Source organism: Pezoporus occidentalis, unplaced genomic scaffold, assembly GCF_034315485.1.
Source record: "Pezoporus occidentalis ecotype Australia unplaced genomic scaffold, CSIRO_AGI_Poc_V1 ctg28, whole genome shotgun sequence".
Classification (NCBI taxonomy): Eukaryota; Metazoa; Chordata; class Aves; order Psittaciformes; family Psittacidae; genus Pezoporus; species Pezoporus occidentalis.
In genome coordinates, this window is record NW_026914718.1 from 5,447,544 (window position 1) to 5,468,288 (window position 20,745).

General features: G+C 38.5%; 1 protein-coding gene across 5 annotated transcripts in view; it reads right to left on the reverse strand.

The window, feature by feature from the left end:
* Nucleotides 1-20,745, reverse strand: part of SUGCT (succinyl-CoA:glutarate-CoA transferase) — a 308,838-nt gene that overhangs the window by 34,630 nt on the left and 253,463 nt on the right. For 4 of the 5 annotated variants that reach the window (XM_062625432.1, XM_062625428.1, XM_062625427.1 and 1 more), the window contains one exon: nt 14,714-14,777. The exons of the other annotated variant lie outside the window; for it this stretch is intronic. In XM_062625432.1, the coding sequence (XP_062481416.1) occupies nt 14,714-14,777 (64 nt within the window). The remainder of the gene's footprint in view (nt 1-14,713; nt 14,778-20,745) is intronic. 5 annotated transcript variants of the gene reach the window in all.

Sequence of the window (20,745 nt, forward strand, 5' to 3'; positions counted from 1 at the left end):
AGAAAATGTGGAAAAAAGCATCAATTTAAACTTACCTGCTTGTTTGCACAGAAAAAAAAAAACAGATTTCAGCATCATATAGATAGCATAACCAAAATACACAGCATATATATGGCTTAAACCCACCTCTTAGGTCTATGAAGTAGGAGTATAGTGGAAAGAAGTACTGGTTAGATATATACTTTTCTCATTTTTGTTAAAGACATGCAATAGGATTCAAAAATACAATTTATGTCATACCCTGCATGGTGAATGGTCACATAAAAGCATTAAGCCCTCTGGTGAATGTACCAATGTCTTAATAATTTGCCTTTTTTCCTATTACATAGCTCTCTTACAACTACATAGATGTGAAGCCATTCAATCCATTCAAACACCTTGATGGTTATTATAGACTGAATGTTACCAGTGGGAGAGCACCACTGGTAAGTGAACTTTATATCCATTATATCTTAAAGTTCAGGACAAAATTGTTTTCTCTGCCAGCACGCCTCAGTCATTACATTTCAGAGTTGCAGCATTTAGGAAGATTGGAAATATGAGACCTGTGGAAGAAGCCAATGTATAATCAAGAGCCATAAGTCTTTCAAGGGCTGTGTGAGCTGTTACATCTGCACCCAGAAGTAACTCCTGAATTGAGTATAATCACATTCCTGCCTGGATTGGTGTCTCTGGCCTATAGGCGTTGCTAGTTAAGTAGCTAAAGGCAGCAACAAAGTGGAAATCAGCTATTATCCCAGTATAATGAGCAAACCAATATGCAGTCATTCCTCCCCACAGTGGTAGTTCAAATGCCCTGGTCACTGGGAGTAGGATATATTTCTTTTTATAAGACAGTGGCAATGGTTACACTACTGAAATATAAAAGTAAATTTTGAACTACTAAATACTCTTCTGGTAAAGACATTAAGCACTGGAAGACAGTAATTTCCCAAATTATGATTAAGTTTTCAATCTTACCTCTTGACTTTTTAAAGAGCCTCTACAAATGGATCCTCTTAATATCTCTCTGTAATTATCAGTCAATACACTACAAAGTGTACCATGAATTGGAATGCTTCAATTTTGTCTTGCATATATTAGGCTCCATCTTTTATGGTACATTTAAGTTGATTACTGATCATTACTTCTCATTAATTGCAGTAAATTTAGAAAAATTATATGACAAAGCTCCTGAAAACAGAACTCAAGTCTTCAAAAAAGAGCAGAGCACTTTTACTGAGAACATGCTTTACTGTAAATAAGACAACATTTGTTTAATTCATTCATCTCGAGTTTAAAAATGATCCACAACTTTCTAAGGCATTTATCTTCAACAATGTAATCGCCACGAATCAGAGCATGTAAATTCCCTGAATGTACCCAATATCTGAAATCTTGCTTTTAAATAAATAATGATTTTTTTCCAGTATTTTAAAATATTCGTATTTCTGAATTTTCTGAATCGCCCTTACTTATAAATGATAGGCACAGAAACTACCTAATTCTTCTCTCACTATGGTTTAACACCAACCAACCACCATTGGTATAAAGATTTTTATGTTCTATGACAGTAAAGAATACACATTTGTATGTGATATGCAGGTGTAATATGTAATTATGTTATAGAACTATGCTATTATCATATTTCATTGGAATTAGTGCCAGGTGTAATCTCAGTTTCCCTGAGGCAGGTAAGACCTTCAGACTTCTAGTTTCTAAATACAATCAATGAAGCATTTTGATTCATGTCTGGGTACACCTGGGGAAAACAATATCAATCTCTGAAAATATCTGAAAATTAGAAGTATCCACTATGCCTCACAATGCAGCAACTGACTGCAAACCTCCCCCATTAAAAACAAAACAAACTACTGAGACTTGAAGACATCTGATAGTAACATCTCAAATGTAAATGTAAATTCGTGGAAACAGTAACAGATTTGCACACGGAGGTTGGTGGTGGGTGATGCAGCTCTGAGCCATGCACAATCTATCAGTGAGAATCTAAAAGTCATGTTGAAGTAGTAAATATGGTATTGCTTGTTTTCTTAAAGTCAACTGGAAGGAAGGTTTCAAGCTGTCTCCACACTAGCCAACATTTTAAAAGACTTAAAATAGGTTGGAATAGACTCTTAGAAGGTGAACGGCTTCCTAAGACAATGTTAAATTCTGAACTACTCCTCCAAGTTCTGATACCCCACAGTAGTTTCTCTACCCTGTCAGTATTACAGAATCACAGAATAAGTTAGGGTTGGAAAGGACCTTCAGATCATCTAGTTCCAAGCACCTGAAGAACAGGTTAAAATCGTATCTTCCAATCTAACATTGCTACACAGCTGTACCAGAGTTACACTTTACCCACGTATTCTAACAACACTCTTCTAGAGCTGGTGAAGGCTACAGCATGGTACCTGAACCTCTGAGGAGCAAAAGGACACGTCAACCTTTTATAATGTATTCTTTTTCTCAGAAGATGCAAGCAAAACGGAGAAGGGAAGGCTCTTAAACCGTGTATTCAGTTTTGAGATAATACAACTATTACATCATATGGTGTGGACAACGATTTTTGGGTAATCAGGAAGTTATAATTCTCTTTCAGGAATTACACTAGTCATTCTGGCAACCTAGGAAGGTAGCAAAGGTAGATACTACCAACAGCAAAATCCATGCCTTGTCTTTGTCTTCTCTATTCCCCTAAGTATGAATAAATGTGAAAAAACAGAATGTTTGCCAAAACAGTCTCCTTTGCCAAATTTACTGGTCCCTAAAGTGTTTCCCACTGGGAGGTGAAGGCCAGATTCTAAAATGCAGGCAATATTCAAAGGAAACAATAGAACTGTACACTCTCCATTTAGCCACATAAACACCTGGCTTGCACATACAGAATAATTAAGAGGTGCATTAATATAATTAAGGATACAACTCACTGTATTGTTAAGGAAATATCTGATTGAGCGGTATAGAAAGTGATAACCTTTGCAAAGAGGTTCTTGTTTTTCTAAATAAAGTTTTCTAAGCACTTCCACAAAACCTTGTATCTCAAGAGACAAACCACACGTGAAATCAAGAGTTTCTAATCACTACTTTGTCTCAGACTGGAATTCAATCTGATCTATCATTCCAAAGTTTTCACTGAACCTTACCCAGAACTGAACCTAACATGTACTACAGAACTTCTGAATTTCAGAATACTGGTTTAACTAACCATTGACACCAACTAGCAGAGATCAATTTAAAGAGGGGAAGTGTCTGCACCAGCTAGTGTTTGCAGGGCCACAGTTTTTTCCTATCCCCTCCTTCCTCAACTCATTCTCTCTTTTCTCACCCGTGTGGTCCTACAGTGCAAGCCTTCTCCGCCCTGACACTGTGCCGTTTGCTGTGAGCCTTCTTGGTCAAGCCCTTAGATTGTTAGCCCGAATCATTACGCTAGTTCTCCAGCAGTGTAGCACTGTGTGCTGTCGGTCCTATCTTAATCTCTCTGCTATCAGCACAGTCCTTCTGACCCCTGGCACAGCACAGATCCCACTGATGTTTCCAGGACAGTGCTCCTCAAGCTGTTTCACTTTAGTTTCTCAACCTCTTAAGATTCAGGAGGCTGACAACACACAGGATTGTGCTGGGAGCCCAGATGACATTAGATTTTGGCTGAGGAATGACACCTGAAAGCTAAGAGTCTTCTCTATATGAAACCCATATTTGAAGTGTGTACCCATTATACAAACTTTCTCCATTTTGAAAAGGCGTGTTTTCCAAGGAGGCAAGTTCAATGACGATTGCAGTGATCCCAACTGGTTCAAACTAGGTGATGCTGAGAAAACACAGCACATGGACAGTGAAGCTAGGAAGAAATGGTCGAATGGCATCACCAGAACCTACCCTGGCTCAAAAGAAAAATCACTAGCTCAACTACAGTCAAAAATGGTACTACCCAATCCTTTGAGAAAGAAAAAGCAACTGTCAAATGTAACTCAGTAAATTACAGGGCAGGTTTCATCACAGATTTATTCACACAGGTATCTAAATCACACAATCAAAGCAATACAACTTAAGCAATGCAGCTTAATCTTTCAGTGCTAATCTTGTGATAGAACACTATCAAATTGCTATGAGTTTATACAAGCTTATATGTTTGTGTCATGAGCTGGGAATAGCAGACGTGTGCATGCAGTTGTGCTTTCAGTATGTGCAAGCTGGACAACTCGAAATGGGCATTTGTACATGATGGGCTTTGAAATTTTGTTTGCCCCACGTTTGTTTGCAAATTGTACTGCCTGTCTTCACAAATGGGCCTGATTTTATATTCTCCATGATGTTTCTAAAAACAGCTTGCAAACAATATTAAAAAGCTTGTTCTAATCTGCAAGCCTCTGCCTCATTTAATCACTGCATCAAGTTCAAAACCCATGAGGAACACGCTACATACATACAAATCAATACATATTTTTTATTGGGCAGCCACAGGCCCAATATTTAATTTAAAGCAGTGAACTGACACCAAATTTTAAAATGCATTAAGCTATCAATCTCTTTTAATAGAACAATTATCTGCTTTTTATATAAGTAAACTGGTTTTACTTACTGCTATGTACAGTCTGCTTTCAGACAGCCAAAGAAATAGGGATGCTATGCCTTTTTAGGGAACTCTGCCCCATACCTTAGCAGATTCTGTGTCAGGAAGATTTTTCTAACCAGGTCTTAAACAATGCTTTATGTTTCCACTAGACATTCACTTTTCATTAGCTATTCACATCGGTTCTCTCTTGGTTTAAACCTTTTGCACAGTGATAGGGTGGCCAGGATAGTTTTACTTGTGGGGAAAAAAAAAAGGTTTCTGTTTAGCAAAACATTATTTGCATGTTTGGATCAAATTTGGTGAATAATATCAGCCAAACAAAACATTTGGAAAAACTCTTGGGAATTTCCCACCCTCCCAGAACCCCAAAAGAGCTCCAGAATAGCTGGCAAAATGGCAAGAGGTGGCAGCAATGCTTTATTTTTGACAGCCCAAATTATTAGGGCATCATTTAGAATATTCAAGACTCAAATCCAAATCGCCATGCTTGTTTTGATTTTTATGCAGGGAAGATCTGCTGGTGACTGTATCAATGCTAACAGGAGGCACAAATTTTAGAACAGGTCATTGGCTTCAAATTTACCAAACCGTGTGTTCATTGACTATAAAAAAGGATTCAGAGGGATAAGAAGCATCAAAAACATTACTCTCTTTTCTATTTAAATTAGGAAAAAATACCCAAACAACCCATATCTGAAGAAAAATAACGGAACACAGGCACTTAAATGGAACTATATAAATGGAAATAGTCATACTGACAGTGTCTTTTGAGTTAAATTGGTAAGCAAACCAGACATGAGTTTGAAATGCAGCATGACAGCTAAACAGACCTATGTAAATTATACTGCATGGGCAGACACATCATATCTGTAAATTCACAGTGACTAAGAGAACGTAAATATGCCCTACTTCAGAAGTCACAGATAAAAAAGTTAAATACATGTAAATATCCTAACCCACAACAGGTACATGTTATATACTGTTGGGAGGCTCTTCATCAACTGAACAGTAAAGTTAACTGTATAAGCCTTATTTTGCCCCTTATTTTTACCCAATCACTTCCTTCTATAAACTACAAAGAAACCATAGAATCACATTTCATGTACTGTCATTATTATAATTTGGAAAAAGCGAACGTGTTTATGCTCTGTAGTTCCTGTTGAATTCTATTATCACAATTCTTCGGATGAAGAAGTGAGAAAGGTAACTTCATGGGCTTAAGGACTTGCCTACAGTCAGGCAGGAGTTTTGTGATGCACTCTATCCAACTGTTAAGTTTTTCCTGTAAATACGCAGTACACAGACTGCAATAAAAAAGACACAGCTACAAAGCTGCTGCACTTTGCTTACACAAAAGACCTGAAAAGACCTGGGCAAAATACCCTAGTCGTCTACATGTGACTTTGGTCATGCAAGTATTTTCATGGGGAGAAAAAAAAACGTGGTTAAAGCTTGTGAAAGACATGGAAAAAAATATCGTTGCTCTATAAAATTAGGTAACATTGAATTACAATCATAGTTTTTTTTTAACAATGAGCCTGATCAGGCAGTTAAAGAAAGAGGCAGATATTTGGCAAATTTTCCATCTCTTGGGGACTTCTGAATAAGAAAAACTGTGAAAGAAGTAAATCGGTGAAATTCTACAGCCAATGCCATAAGAAGGCAAACTACATGATCTAATGGCCACTGCTGACCATGAAATTGTTTCTGTCTAGGTTCACAGAAAACAGCTTAAGTCCAATCATTCTTTCCATTTGCAGGGCTTGGGTCAAGACGACATGGCAGAAAGACAAATGAGGATTACTATACTCAGTATCCTAAGGATTAAGTAACATTGTCTAAATGTTTAAACCATATTTTTACATTTAATGAAACCAAACTTTTTTAGCTGACAGTAGATTCCTTTTCTTATCCAGTAATTATTAAAGATCATAAAGATATAGTTGCAATTTATGGGTGTTGAAGTAATTTGGCTGTTTTACAACGCACCCGAGGCATGCAGATATATCTTTACAATCACACACCCTGAACTGTGTGAGCACCTGGCGGTGCTTGTTACAGAGTGAGGGTTAAGAAAGTACTGTCTAACTTACTGTTATTTATAAAGAAGGAAGTGGAAGACATTTAAAAATAATAAAAAAAATTTAAACAAAAATAGTTTTAAACAGAGCTGAATTCCAGGATTGTCACAACTGGTGGTAAATTAACAAGTTTATTTGGCTATTCAGTTCATGCTTCAACTTTCCTCACCCGTATGTAGCAGCCAGGTGATACTATTTAGTTTAGTAGGTTATAGAAGTATAATTACAAATCAATGTTCAACAAAACTTCAATGACCACTTTACTTGACTTACAAAGTAGGAAATGCCCCCACTTGTTTTATTTTCCTTCCTGATATGACAGTGTCAGGTCCTGGGAAGAAACATGTGATGTTTACCAAGTCTTGGGAGACGGGAGAGGTGCCTGAGGACTGGAGGAAGGCAAATGTCACTCCAGTCTTCAAAAAGGGCAAGGAGGACCCGGGTAACTATAGACCAGTCAGCCTCACCTCCATCCCTGGGAAAGTGATGGAACACCTTGTCCTTGGTGCCATCTTAAAGCATATCAAGGATAAGAGGGTTATGAGGGGCAGTCAACATGGCTTCACCAGGGGGAAATCATGTTTGACCAATCTCTTAGCCTTTTATGAGGAAATAACACGGTGGATGGATGATGGCAGAGCGGTGGATGTGGTCTACCTTGACTTCAGCAAAGCCTTTGACACAGTCTCCCACAGCATCCTCACGGCTAAATTGAGGAAGTGTGGACTGGATGACCAGGTAGTGAGGTGGACTGCGAACTGGCTGAAGGAGAGAAGCCAGAGAGTTGTAGTCTATGGGGCGGAGTCTAGTTGGAGGCCTGTATCTAGTGGAGTGCCTCAAGGGTCAGTACTGGGACCGGTATTATTTAATATATTCATCAACGATTTAGATGAGGGAATTGAGTGTACTATCAGCAAGTTTGCTGATGACACTAAGCTGGGAGGAGTGGCTGACACGCCAGAAGGCTGTGCTGCCATCCAGCGAGACCTGGACAGGCTGGAGAGTTGGGCAGGGAATAACGGGATGAAATATAACAAGGGAAAGTGTAGAGTCCTGCATCTGGGCAGGAACAACCCCAGGTTCCAGTATAGGTTGGGGAACGACCTGCTAGAGAGCAGTGTAGGGGAGAGGGACCTGGGGGTCCTAGTGGACGACAGGATGACCATGAGCCAACACTGTGCCCTTGTGGCTAAGAAGGCCAATGGCATCCTGGGATGTATTAGAAGGGCGGTGGTTAGTAGGTCGAGAGAGGTCCTCCTTCCCCTCTACTCTGCCCTGGTGAGACCCCATCTGGAATACTGTGTCCAGTTCTGGGCCCCTCAGTTCAAGAAGGACAGGGAGCTGCTGGAGAGAGTCCAGCGAAGGGCAACTAAGATGATTAAGGGAGTGGAGCATCTCCCTTATGAGGAAAGACTGAGGGAGCTGGGTCTTTATAGTTTAGAGAAGAGGAGACTGAGGGGTGACCTTATAAGTGTCTATAAATATATAAAGGGGGAGTGTCACGAGGATGGAGCCAGGCTCTACTCAGTGGCAAACAATGATAGGACAAGGGGTAATGGGTGCAAACTGGAACACAAGAGGTTCCACTTAACTTGAGAAGGAACTTCTTCTCAGTGAGGGTGACGGAACACTGGAACAGGCTGCCCAGGGAGGTTGTGGAGTCTCCTTCCCTGGAGACATTCAAAGCCCGCCTGGACACATTCCTGTGTAACGTTATCTAGGTGTTCCTGCTCTGGCAGGGGGATTGGACTAGATGATCTTTTGAGGTCCCTTCCAATCTCCAGCATACTGTGATACTGTGATGCAAGAAAAACAATTTTGACTGCCACAACTTACAGAAAGGCAGAAAAATGTAGGACCTAGAGTCTGCCGAGAGGAGAGCTCAGCTCAGACACCCTAAACAAGAGTCCTGGAGAGCCACTGCCTGAGTAACACAGTGCTGTTGGTCCCAGTTGGTACCAACACTCAGTTACTCTGAGCCTAATGGAAAAGACTTTCATTATTTCTTCATTTCCCAAAACAGCTGAAGTCCCAGAGCTAGGAAAGAGACAGCTGGCTTTTCTTCCTTACAATGTTAACTTTAAAAGTATCAACTGGGGCACTAAGGTCATTCCAGCAGGTACAGCAAATTTTGAAATACACAGTTGAGAAATACTCTGGAAACTTATGAGAGAGAAGCAAAAATATGAAAGGTTTTGTTGTTTACGGTTTACTTTACAAGGAATCTTAAAGGATTCCAAATAAAAGTATCAGTCATTAAAAACATAGACTAGCCTGTCCTACACGAAGCTTATAAAGTATTCCTTGCCATTCGCGCCATGTCTTTTCTGCTTCTGCAATCAGTACAAATATATTGTTTATACATTTATTAAGATACTTTTAAAGTATTTTGAGGATAGCTAAGTGAGCTGTCATACATCATTTCTGCTCAGTTCCTGTAATGGTCCCGAATTCCTCAAAATTGAAATCAGCTCTGTGAATGTAAAAGACATAAACAGTCAGCCCTGATGACTAAAAAAGGCGAATGAGGTAACGGTAATGCCGGTGAAGCTGTTTGTCTCCAATGCACCATAAATAGTGAAGTGAAATTAAAATTTCTCAATCAACACCAGGGATGCACATGCACACACACACACGCGCACGCACACGCATACAAGAACCCTGCCTGATGAGAAGCAGACAAGATCACAAGTTCAAGCAGAGATTCTTACCAAAAGAATAAAATTATTGGGATTTTTTATGTTGTTGTAGTTCCTATATTGTGGGATATCCTCACTGCAGGAAACGATGGATTGGAGTACAGACTTCCTTAATTTCCTGCAGTCTTCCCCCTGTGCCATATTTCTAGTCCTTCTGAAGGCTCCCCCACTACATTTAACATTAAATGATCAAAAAAAAGATAGCATGTATCACCAACAGCCATATCTGCTCCTTGTATTGTACTCTTCGAACAGATACCCCACTGTTATTTCCACAGCTATAACTGGTCTTCCCCATACATGGAAAAAATAAGTATAAATACATATATAGATAATAAATAGGGATGAGGATTTAAAACAATACGTAAACGATTTTCCAAGAACTTCCTTCCCTTAGAAATCAAAGTATTTTTTCAACTATTAACTAAGATCTGAAAAACTGCAAATGATTAGTAAGGTGAGACACACAGACAGATTTGTCCAAGGCTAGGCAAGAAATCTGTGGCACAGCAAGGAAGTCCTATTAGATTTCTTGCCTCTTCATCTTGTTCCTCAAAACCATTCTTGTAAGAGATTGATGGCAATTAGTCTCCATGGAACCACGACAACCATTTAATGAATCATACAACAGGAAAAGCCTATCTCTGAAAAAAATGTCTTTCCTGTTTCAGTAGCATATTTGTAATGCACAGTGACAGGAGAAGACCGGAAAAAGGGACATTTCTCCTGAGTGGGTTGATTAATTAACATAGATTGCCTGAATTCATTCCAAGAAATCTACGCCAAGGAGGAATCCTGCACTGCCTTTCCTAAGTGAGCCTGGAGCAGTCCCCCAAACACATTATCTCAAGAGTACAGAAGGAAATCACAAAGCCAGGTAAGAAACTGGCCTTTGTGAGACATAAAGACATCCCTGATGCAGATCATGGGCCAAGGGACAGAAACAGTGTTTACCAACTCAGGAAATGGGGATGAAGAGAATGTACAATATAAACATTATCAAAACTAAGAATAGTTGTTTTGTCTGGAAGAGGTGTTCTACATGATTTCTACAGTTATATTGTTTCCTGTTTGATGAGAGATGATTCCAAAGAGTAGGCTGATATCCAAATCCCCACTCCGCTAAGGCTCAGAAGGGGTTAGAAACAAGGTTTATTTCACAAGAGGTTCCTGCTAGTTATTAGATTTATTATCTACAAAGGTTGGTTTGTTAGGGACAGCTGAATGCACTGTGTTTTTTCCTTTAAAAGAAAAAAAATCATATTACAAACACTTTTTTGATTATAAAAAACAACCAGCAGTAAAAAATTACCGACACTAGGTAATGCAGAAGTTGGGAATATTATTATTTTAGTTTCCTAAGCCATCTAAAATAGATTATAATGGAAAAGGCTTGGGCAAGATTGCACTGCATCCATAAGCTCTCCCTGCATAATTTGTACGGGTTGCTACCCATTATGCTCTGCACTGCAACTCAGAATTACTTGGTGGCTCCCAGAAACCCACATGCTACCGCTCTTCAGAAAAGTCCATTACTTTTTTGGCAAAGTAGTTCAAGACTAACGCAAACACTAAAGCTTCTTGCAATGTTGTCCCTTCACTTAACAGTATTGTCTCTGTGCCATCCAGCATCATCTGCAATCTGGCACTCTGCAAAACTTCCCTCCCCTATCATTTTTTTTTTCCCTCAAAAGTACTTTCTGTGCTCTACACTTCCCATTTTATTAAACTATGTCATTTTTCCCCCAGATCTCTATGGAAAGGGCTAAGTACAACCGAGCTGAGCAACGAGACACTGAGGTTAATCACAGAACAAAAACATAATCCAAGTTGGAAAGGAAATCGGGAGGTCTCCAGGCCAAGCTCTTGCTCAAATCAGGGTCAGGTCTGAGGTCAGACCGGGTTGCTCATGGCTTTATCTAGCTGTTTGTTGAAAACCTGAAGAACAGAGCCTGCGCAGCCTCTCTGCGCAACCTGCTCAACTGCCTGGCTGTCGTCATGATGAAAAAGACTTCCCCAATATCCAGCCTGAATCCCCTTTATCTCATCCTCCCACCATGCACTGCTGAAAACCCTGGCTCTCCACATTGATAACCTCCCTGTAGGTGCAGGGGGGCTGCTGTCAGTCCCCCCCCGAGGCTGCCTTTTCCCCAGGCTGTCCCAGCCCCTATCCTGCAGACCCTCCAGCTGAGGTGCGCCAGCTCCTGATCATCTCTGGGGCCCTGCCCCAGCTAAAGATGACTAAGCTGACTTCAGATACAGATTCATCAGTACGACCCCACAGTCAGATGAACCAGACCTGTGTTGAATGGGTGCAGTACAGTGGCAGACCTTTTGGACTCAAGCATGGCTCTCTCAATGTGTTGCACCTTCTACATACGATATGTCAAGTGTAAGTGTAAGCATACGTATGAAACAAGTCAACTCTAGAATAACTACACGACATAAATATACTGACTGGTGTGTGTGAAACATCCTAGTGAAACCACTCAACTACTACAGAACCAGATTTTTCTTTAAAACAATCTTACAGTTTTTTACACAGTCACTCTTAGTCAGATGATCATCAGATGATCTCAGTTTTCACATCCATACTTGAATTTAAGTTATCTTGCTAATTCTAACAGAAGCATATATGTGCAAAGGCATTTTTCAATGAAGACTTGATACTGAAATACAAGGTCTATATCCTCCCTACCACCAATATGCATTCTGAAAAGAAAAAATAATAGAAATATGGTTTTAATACTGTGACTTCTCCCACTCCAGTTCCAGCAGTATCACATGATGTGCTTATCAGCACACAGTATGTATCAGGCTGGGAATTCTAAAAAAAGGCAAGGGTGAAAGCACTGACTAGGTGTGCAAATTACCAAACTCAACAACCATCCCAAAAGATATTTAAGCAGAGTATGAACCATCAAGTCTGAGATTAAAAATGTTGCTTACATTGAAGTCAATGGCAAAATCCCTCAGAATTTCAAGATGCAAGATCTACAAGTGAGAATTCAAGCACAGGTTTGAATCCACTCTCAAAGTCCATGCCTGGAGAAGGACTACTGTAAACCAGTGGTAGACATAGAGGGCAGCTGCGACATTTGGAGCTGAAATCTGCCCACATGGTCTCAGTATCTTACTGCACTCACAAATTTACTTGGCAGCACAAGTCTGACCTCTGTCAAGAGCCTCAAGTGCGATGTCCAATTCAGTTACTAAAAGACACATTAAAATCTGGCTTATTATGGTTAAGAAATAACAGTCACCTATTTTTTTTTGGGGACCAGAGTCTCCCCAGTCTCTTTAAGGAGAGACATTTTTACTCTATTCAGTTTCAACATTCACATTGATATCTTAATCCTGCTCAATAAGCAACCCTAAACCAGCAACTGAGAGCTTAGTAAAGATGTTCTCTACCAAATATAATACATTCAAATATAATAATATTTAATTAAAAATAAAAAAGTTGTTACAATTTTAAGTAGTCATTGAGAAGCATCATTGACCAGCACAATTCCAGGGTACTTCCGCTACCTACCACCAACTCACTCACGTGCTTTAATTTTGGGACAGAGCAATGCACTCACTGTCTTTCCAGTGATATCAATAGGTCCATTCTACTCACATTGAATGAGTGTCCTTCACCCCTCCCTCCCCTGCCTTTCCCCTCCTTATCCTCCCATGCCAGGAAAGGAAGGAATTCTCCTTTTCCTGCTCAAATATCCAATAATCATTTCAGCCATCTGCTTCAATACAAGAAACTCTTAATAGAAGCCCAACTAAATGGCAAACCATTAGAGATTAAGATGATTTATTTTAGTTTAGTGCAGTGTCACTGGTTTAATAAATAAAAAATACCTAAGGATTTGGGAAATACTATGGCTTACCTATGTAAAGACTCACTCTCTTGCCAATACATTCTATCGCTGCTGACAGACATTAGAACATTCCTTTCATCTCCTTCCTCTTCTTGCAGTTTAAGCTACCCCCTTAAGGAGTATTTGCTTTCTCTAAGATAGATTATACATTGTATGCAACGTGAAAACCTTACGCGCTTTCTCTACCATCTGCAAGGCTTTTCTGCCTACTTCTTTAAAAAGAATTAAATCAAAACCCTTATTAGTCTTTTCATTTTTGGATAAATAAACCAGAATTACGTTTCTGTTAGAATCTAAAAAAAAAAAAAAAAAAAGAAGGAGATTGCTATTTCCAGATCTCTGTATTTAAATGTGAGAAGCTCTTCTGAATACAACCACCCAAACATCCAAGCCTAATGGGTCCAAATGTGGAATGCAAACTGTGATAAAGAGCAAATATGAAGCATACGCATACACGCACACAAAACACCCCCTCTGTTCATGCAGAAAACATGATCTAATATGGGATTGATTTCTTTCAAATAGTTCTTTCTGCATCCCAGTGTGATTCCAGGATGTGCAAATTAAGATAAATTCTATGGGTCAAATTCTTCTTACCATTACATGTGCTCAAGTCAACTGAAATTGATGAGAACTGGATGCTGTGTCAGAGGGTGAAATTGGCGCAGAAAATCACAGTGTAAGGAGAAGATGTTATAAAAATAAAATGACACAGTGCTTTGATTTGAATGAAGGAGGAAACAATTCTCAAAGTGGCTTGGAGAGAGAAAAGCACAGAGAAGCAGAAAAAGTTGACCCAGGATCTAGTAGATTGTCAGATAAGGCTCAGTTGTCAAAACACAGCCGACTGCGAGGATCTGTTATGAGAATATGTCGCTCTGGATGAACCTAACCTCATTCCATAACTAACTCTAATAGAAGCAAAGCTACACCAGCTCCAACTCCTGATCCACTTAGAACTTAAAAGAGGGGAGACTAGTTCATCACTTCTATACTCTTTGAAATTCCAAAATAGCTATTTAAGACTTCATCATTACAGAGCTTCACGTTTAATCTCATTAAATGAAAGAGTGTGATAAAACTTTCAGTATGAACTTCCCTCTTCTTTGGTTTTTGGGGTTTTATTGTACAAAAGAAATGTCCCTAAAAGAAGCCTGTGTAACTTGCAAAAGCAACCTAAATCAAAAACAGATTCACATATTCGTGTAGATGATTTAGCAGTAATATTTCTAGCAGTGGGAGTTTGCAGATATTATCAAATCCATGTTCATGTTTTATGACAATTGACCGACGAAAACCAGAAGCTATTCTGACACACATTTTAACCCATTTTGCTGCTACCAGTATGAGTATGAGCACAAATGTCTTCCTGGTTGAACTTCTGTTCATTTGAGTGAAATGTGAAGATATGTCATGTCCTCAGCTAAGCTCCAGAACTACTCAGGATGTCACGTAGCATTTTCATTTCAAGCTCCATTTAGAAAAAAGGATTAAACACCTAACCTGGAACAGCTATCCTCCCAGCTGTTGGATGATTCATTTCCATCACAAGTCCATTGTGCAGCACCTAGGAAAAAAAACAACAAAGCATGTATGTAATACATACATAATATAAATAATATAATCAGTTCCTAAACTTGAGAGGAAAAAAAGATAAATATTACCATGTTCTTTCACAGAGTATCTGAAAACACAGGGACCTACAACTCAAGCAATTTGCTTAATTTGTAAAATGAAAGCCCTGATGTTTGACACTACTTTCTATTTCTGCATCTAAATAAATGCTTCAGTAAGCCTTTACAAGTCTAACATATCTCTAAGCTCTCATAGCCAACTACAAGTATAGAAAACTGAGCTGCAAGCATGTCATGGTTTCAACCACCAACAAACAACTGGCACCAACATGAAATGAGAATTTAAACCTTCACCTGCTTTCATTTTTACCTGCAGTATGTATACATAACTTATGCTCTGTAGTGCTGGTCTGCTGTTTTTTTTCCGCTTTTATTCAGTTGTTTTTGAGACCTTGATGGATCACACTATGAAAAGTTAGAATCATAGAACAGAATCACAGAATAGTCAGGGTTGGAAAGGACCTTGAGATCATCTAGTTCCAACCCTCTGCCATGGGCAGGGACACCTCACCCTAGATCATGTCACCCAAGGCTCTGTCCAACCTGGCCTTGAACACTGCCAGGGATGGAGCATTCACAACTTCCCTGGGCAACCCATTCCAGTGCCTCACCACCGTTACAGTAAAGAACTTCCTCCTTATATCCAGTCTAAACTTCCCCTGTTTAAGTTTTAACCCATTATCCCTTGTCCTATCACAACAGCCCCTACTGTCAACCCAAGTTTACTTAGTTCTTACAAATGTTTAGGAAAGCTGACACAATTTTGATGTTATTTCTGTTCTTTCAAGTGGGTGTACGTCATGCTTCAGCCCCATGTATATCTGTATGGGATGACTATTCATCACAGTTTCCAGCTTTCTGTTATTCACTTCAACCAGGAAACAATGTATGATACCAAAATTCTCAAGTAACACAGAAAATGTTTAATAGCAAACTCACTGCTACTGTTAATACAATGCTGCCCCAAAGCCAGTAAGTAATCTTTATGATTTCCTTACCTTTTACCCTGCCGCTCTGTTATCTCAATCACATAATCAGAATTCTTAGAAGTTATTTTGTTATTGAAGTATCCTCTACAAATAAAAAGCCTCCCATTAACCAAATCTTTTTCTATCCAATGTAACAAGTCTAGAGTGCCTTGCCAAATGTAGCAGCTATAGAAAATGAAAGACGGGCAAAGACTGCTAAGTGATCATATAATACATCTACCTATTCACCTTGCACGGTGAACACTAGCAACCTTGACTATAAATGACAGGTTTTGGTCTAATTATTCTTGAAAATTTCTAGTTAGTCAGATGACAATTTTCTTACATAGCCTTCACCATATTTGCTATTTTTATTCTTCGAAATTTTTCTCCTAATACATTACCTCAATACCTTTGTTTTGTATTCAACATCTTTATTCTTGTCTTTTCCCCAACTGGGCACAGAAAACCAATCGCTAGCATCTTTATAACATTCTTTTGCATCCTGGAAGATTGTAATCACATCCTCCCTCAGTCTGCTCTTTTCTAGACTAAACAAAACTAATTCCTTTAACCATTCTTTCCAGGTCAAATTTTGTGAACTTTTTATCTATGTAGAATAGCATGCTTAAGAAATTCCCATTCCTGAACAGGTGGGGTCAAAGGCCAGGTCAGCTTTCTCTTAGCTTGTGGGGTGAGTCTATTTAGCTGACATTTGGAAATCTAGATATTTCCGATAATAGATGCTGATGGAAGAATGTCTGTTCACTGGTCTAATTGTTTGGCGCTGTACCAAATCATTAATTCTATTTCTCCTTTGGAAGGTTAACGCCAATTTTGGTAGACATTCAAGTAAGACATCCAGAATTTTCTTCTAAATGACAGAATTGGAAAATATAATTGCTTGTTTTAGCTTATATTTAGAATCTTTCCAGTTATGCCCTTAATCAAACAGTAATGAAAGTCTGTCCTCCTTTCCCTGTAACTTAGTTACATGGGTTTTCTTTACACATTTAATAGATTTTTTGTGACCTGAATTCAAGAAAACACACTTATTTGAACTTGAAATCAACAGAGTACTCAGGTGCATAAGCAGTTCTTTAGATGGCAAATTAAAGCCTGTACCTTAAATTAGCACCGCCTGGTTAAAGAAAAACATACAGGTTCTCTAGCAGCTACTCAGGGCTTCACAAAAGGAAGGCAGACTTAGATTACTTTAAAAACATCTCCTTCTGTCAGAACCAAATTCCATGTCCCTAAGAAAAACCTGCAGTATCTTCGAGGCTTAACTTTTATTCCGTTTTAAAATAACTACTTAAGATGCAGTCGAGCTTCCTTTCCATTCACTGTAAGTACAGGCTTGACTTTCCCTCTCAGATAAATAAGTTTCCCAAAACCACTGTAATGTCATTACTCTTATTACTTTTATTTTTCACAGTTATTAAGCCTGCATTGGTATATTCAAGTCTACTCTCTTTTTTTGAAGAAACAACCCCCAAGAAATTAATCGGGCCAAAGACTGTTTCTTTTCCCAACACCAGCAACACTGTTTATAAGAACTGTGCAATTTCCTGTTTCATGTGTTCTACTATTAGGATTCCCTAAAAGAAAATGAAAAAACAACATCACTAACTCCTCCTCATCTACATTCTAAAAGCTATGAAGGAAACGTGAGAATACTGCACTAGAGCCTTTGGGAGAATGCAATGCTTGTGTCCATTATCATCAAAGACAAGGAGAGTCTGAGGACAAAGAGACAGAACTTGGAGGACTTCTCTGTTGTTTTATGCCACTGAAATAGTCACAATCCTCCTGATGTGGTAGAATCCTCTATCCCCTTTGCATTCACCTTTGCTCAGCATAAAGAACTGATGCACCAAGAGGATCATGTAAGAGATGGCAGACATCAGTAGATGCTTGCTTTATTTTCCATATGGTTTATGTTCCAGGCTAGAAATCCTCTGTTACTTTATTACCTGTCACCATTTGGGATTTTATGAATGAAAGTAATATTTGGGTGGCATTTTACACTGACTATAATGAAACTGCTGTAAAAGAGTCAGAAGGACAGTGTTCTGTCCTTCAGTAATAATCTTTTCGTGTCATTTCACTTTATCAAAGTATAATCACTTTGTACATTAAAGAAGGAACCTTTCATCTATCTCCTGGTTAATGAAAAGGAAACCTGACGTCACTATTTTGTAATCTTAGCAGAACAAAAGCACTAGCAGTGCCTTGCTGTTATTTGTGACACACTCAGCTTATGTAGGATTTTGTTTTACCTGTTCATACTTTTTTTGTCTTTCCTCCTGACACTTGGAACTGTAAAGGAAAAGACTCTTCTATTGGCAAGAAAAAAAAGGACACATCATGAAACAGTAAAAACATCTCTGCATTGTACAGAAATCAGTAAAAGATAAGGTTGCTCTGATTTGTGCCATCAGTTCTGATTCCTGTGCTTTGCTACTAATCTATTCTTAAAACGTTTGTGTTTTCTTGCACACTGAATTTGAAATATTATATAGATATTATATACACAATGCAGGATATATGTAATTCTCTATCATTAGCTGCTACAGTTCTGCTTTGGGATTACGTATTGTGTATGGAGACAGTATCAAATCTGCCCATGTTACAAAAAGAAAACATTATTCGGTGATGGATAAAACCTACAGAACTCACTGTATTTCAAATCTATCTAGCCAGTATAGGTTAGTACCTTACTTTATTCAAACTACAGCTCATATGATTGTCTTCTAACCTCAGAGAATAAAAGAATTTAATTAAAAAATTGCTTCACTATTGTTTTCCCAATGCTATACGCAAGAAAGTCCACAAAGAATCTTAAACCAAAGATCTTAACGTTTTACTTGTGTAATGCAAACCAAGGGCAATTTAATATATTTCATCATATATATTCTCAGCTGTTTCATCATTTCCTCTTTGCTTGTCATGAGAAAAACTATGGTGGATACTTACATCACCTGCTCTGAAACTCATGGTACTTCAGCTATAAAAACTTCAATGATTAATTTTGCTCTTTTCCTCTAATGTTGTTAATAACTGCAAGTTAAAAAGTGCTTACAGTTTTTTTTAACAGGCAGAGTTAAAATCCCTCAGCTGTCTGCTTTCACAAGGAGGATCAAATATTAACTCTACTTACTTGTTGACTTCTTGTATTCTCACCTTGTTCAAAACAATTATTCACCCGACACTACTTTTTTGCATGTTCGGCTCAATACTGTAATTTTTCTTTCAGTATTTGAGCCTCTTTCAAGTCTGACTTAAAAGCTAAGTGAAATGTAAGGAAAAATAAAGAGAAGAAACTTCAGAAGAAACTTAATTATTACATGAAAATGCAATATGGCTGCAGAAACACTTTTAAATTTGATCTTCTTGAAATTACCTTCAAGGCTGAAAATTAAGATTCAAGTAGGTGCTTTATCTTTGACCACTTGGGACTTCAGACTCATTCTTTACAAGATCATATGGTACATACAGTGAGTGGTACAAAACAATTTTTCAGCTTTTGCAGATCCTTCAAGGAAAAAGGTGAAACTCATTTTTCTATGGCTGTACTGTTCCTTAAGGTAGTATGATATTATTAATATTTCTTATTAACATGTGTGGTAGCTTTATTTGGGACTTACGTGTGAGTACCTATTTCTCTATCTAAAAACTGCTAGAAAAATTATCACCATGAGGATATGGCTTCTGGATAATTTAAATAAATCTGTTTTTTCTTGGACACTCCATAACTTGTAAGAATATCTGATGCTTGATGACAGGTCCCTTAACTGATAAATCCAACAATACATATACAATCGGGTTCTCCCACTAACAAGATTATATGGCAAAGTAACAAAAGTTGTGAAACATAACCATGAATATTATTAATAACAAGCATTAATTTTCCTTTCACCTCTCAAAAATGAATGGCTTTCTGAGATGCTAAGGAAGCAAAATATTTTATTGTATTCTTGCTGCAGCAGCACAAATGGCAGGTTGGAGAATCAGAGGTATTGTCTCTGCCTTTTTTTTATGTGGATAATAGGGTGTTCAGCTACCTAGTGAACATCTGGAAAATTCTGCAATTATTTTAAGGCTCATTTCAACTTTAATGTAACTCATCATGCACATAACCAACCACTCACAACAATGCATTTTCTTTTTGAACTTCCAGCAAGGTTTCAAATCCATTCTAGGTGCTACCTAAGGTACAATCAGCTTCCAAATCCCAATCAAAGGAGATGCTGGAATCAGATCACATCAAACATGCCATCAGTGCTCTCCTCCCTGAGTTCAAAAAGTTCTATTTAATGCAGAGCTATGCATTCGAAATATGCATTTGTACAGATACCACTCTCTCATGTTTTTATCTACAGTTTAGTGAAAAGGACTTTCAGGGCCACAGAGGAAATGATGTAACATTTTCTCCATACTTTTGTAGCCACAAGATAGCCGGCTGTTGGTAAATGTAATTACTACTCGTGCCTCCAAACCACAAGAAAATAATCATACTGTTTTTCCTCTACATGCTGAACACAGAGCTAGGGTCATAATCACCCCCTGAAGAAGTAACAGTGCATGTTGTGAACACAATGCCATATTGATATCTCATCCCACATCCTAAAAGTACCGCTTTTCAAATGAAAAGAGGTTCACTTATTGGAAATTTGAAAATGCATCCCTGTCCGATGCCTGGATCTGCTTGGTCTCATATTTCTGGAATGACGGTTCACAGCAGAATGTTTTGCATATAAATATGCTTCCCCTTCTCCCTCCTCCTTTTTTTTCTATGCAGTAGTGCCACTATTTCCAAGTCCTGTTGCCAATGAAAGTGGTCTTTAACAACTAATAACTTTATTACTCTTCTTTCCACACACAGCTTCTACCATACAGGGGTCACCTGAATAAAGTAATGCCCTCTCTC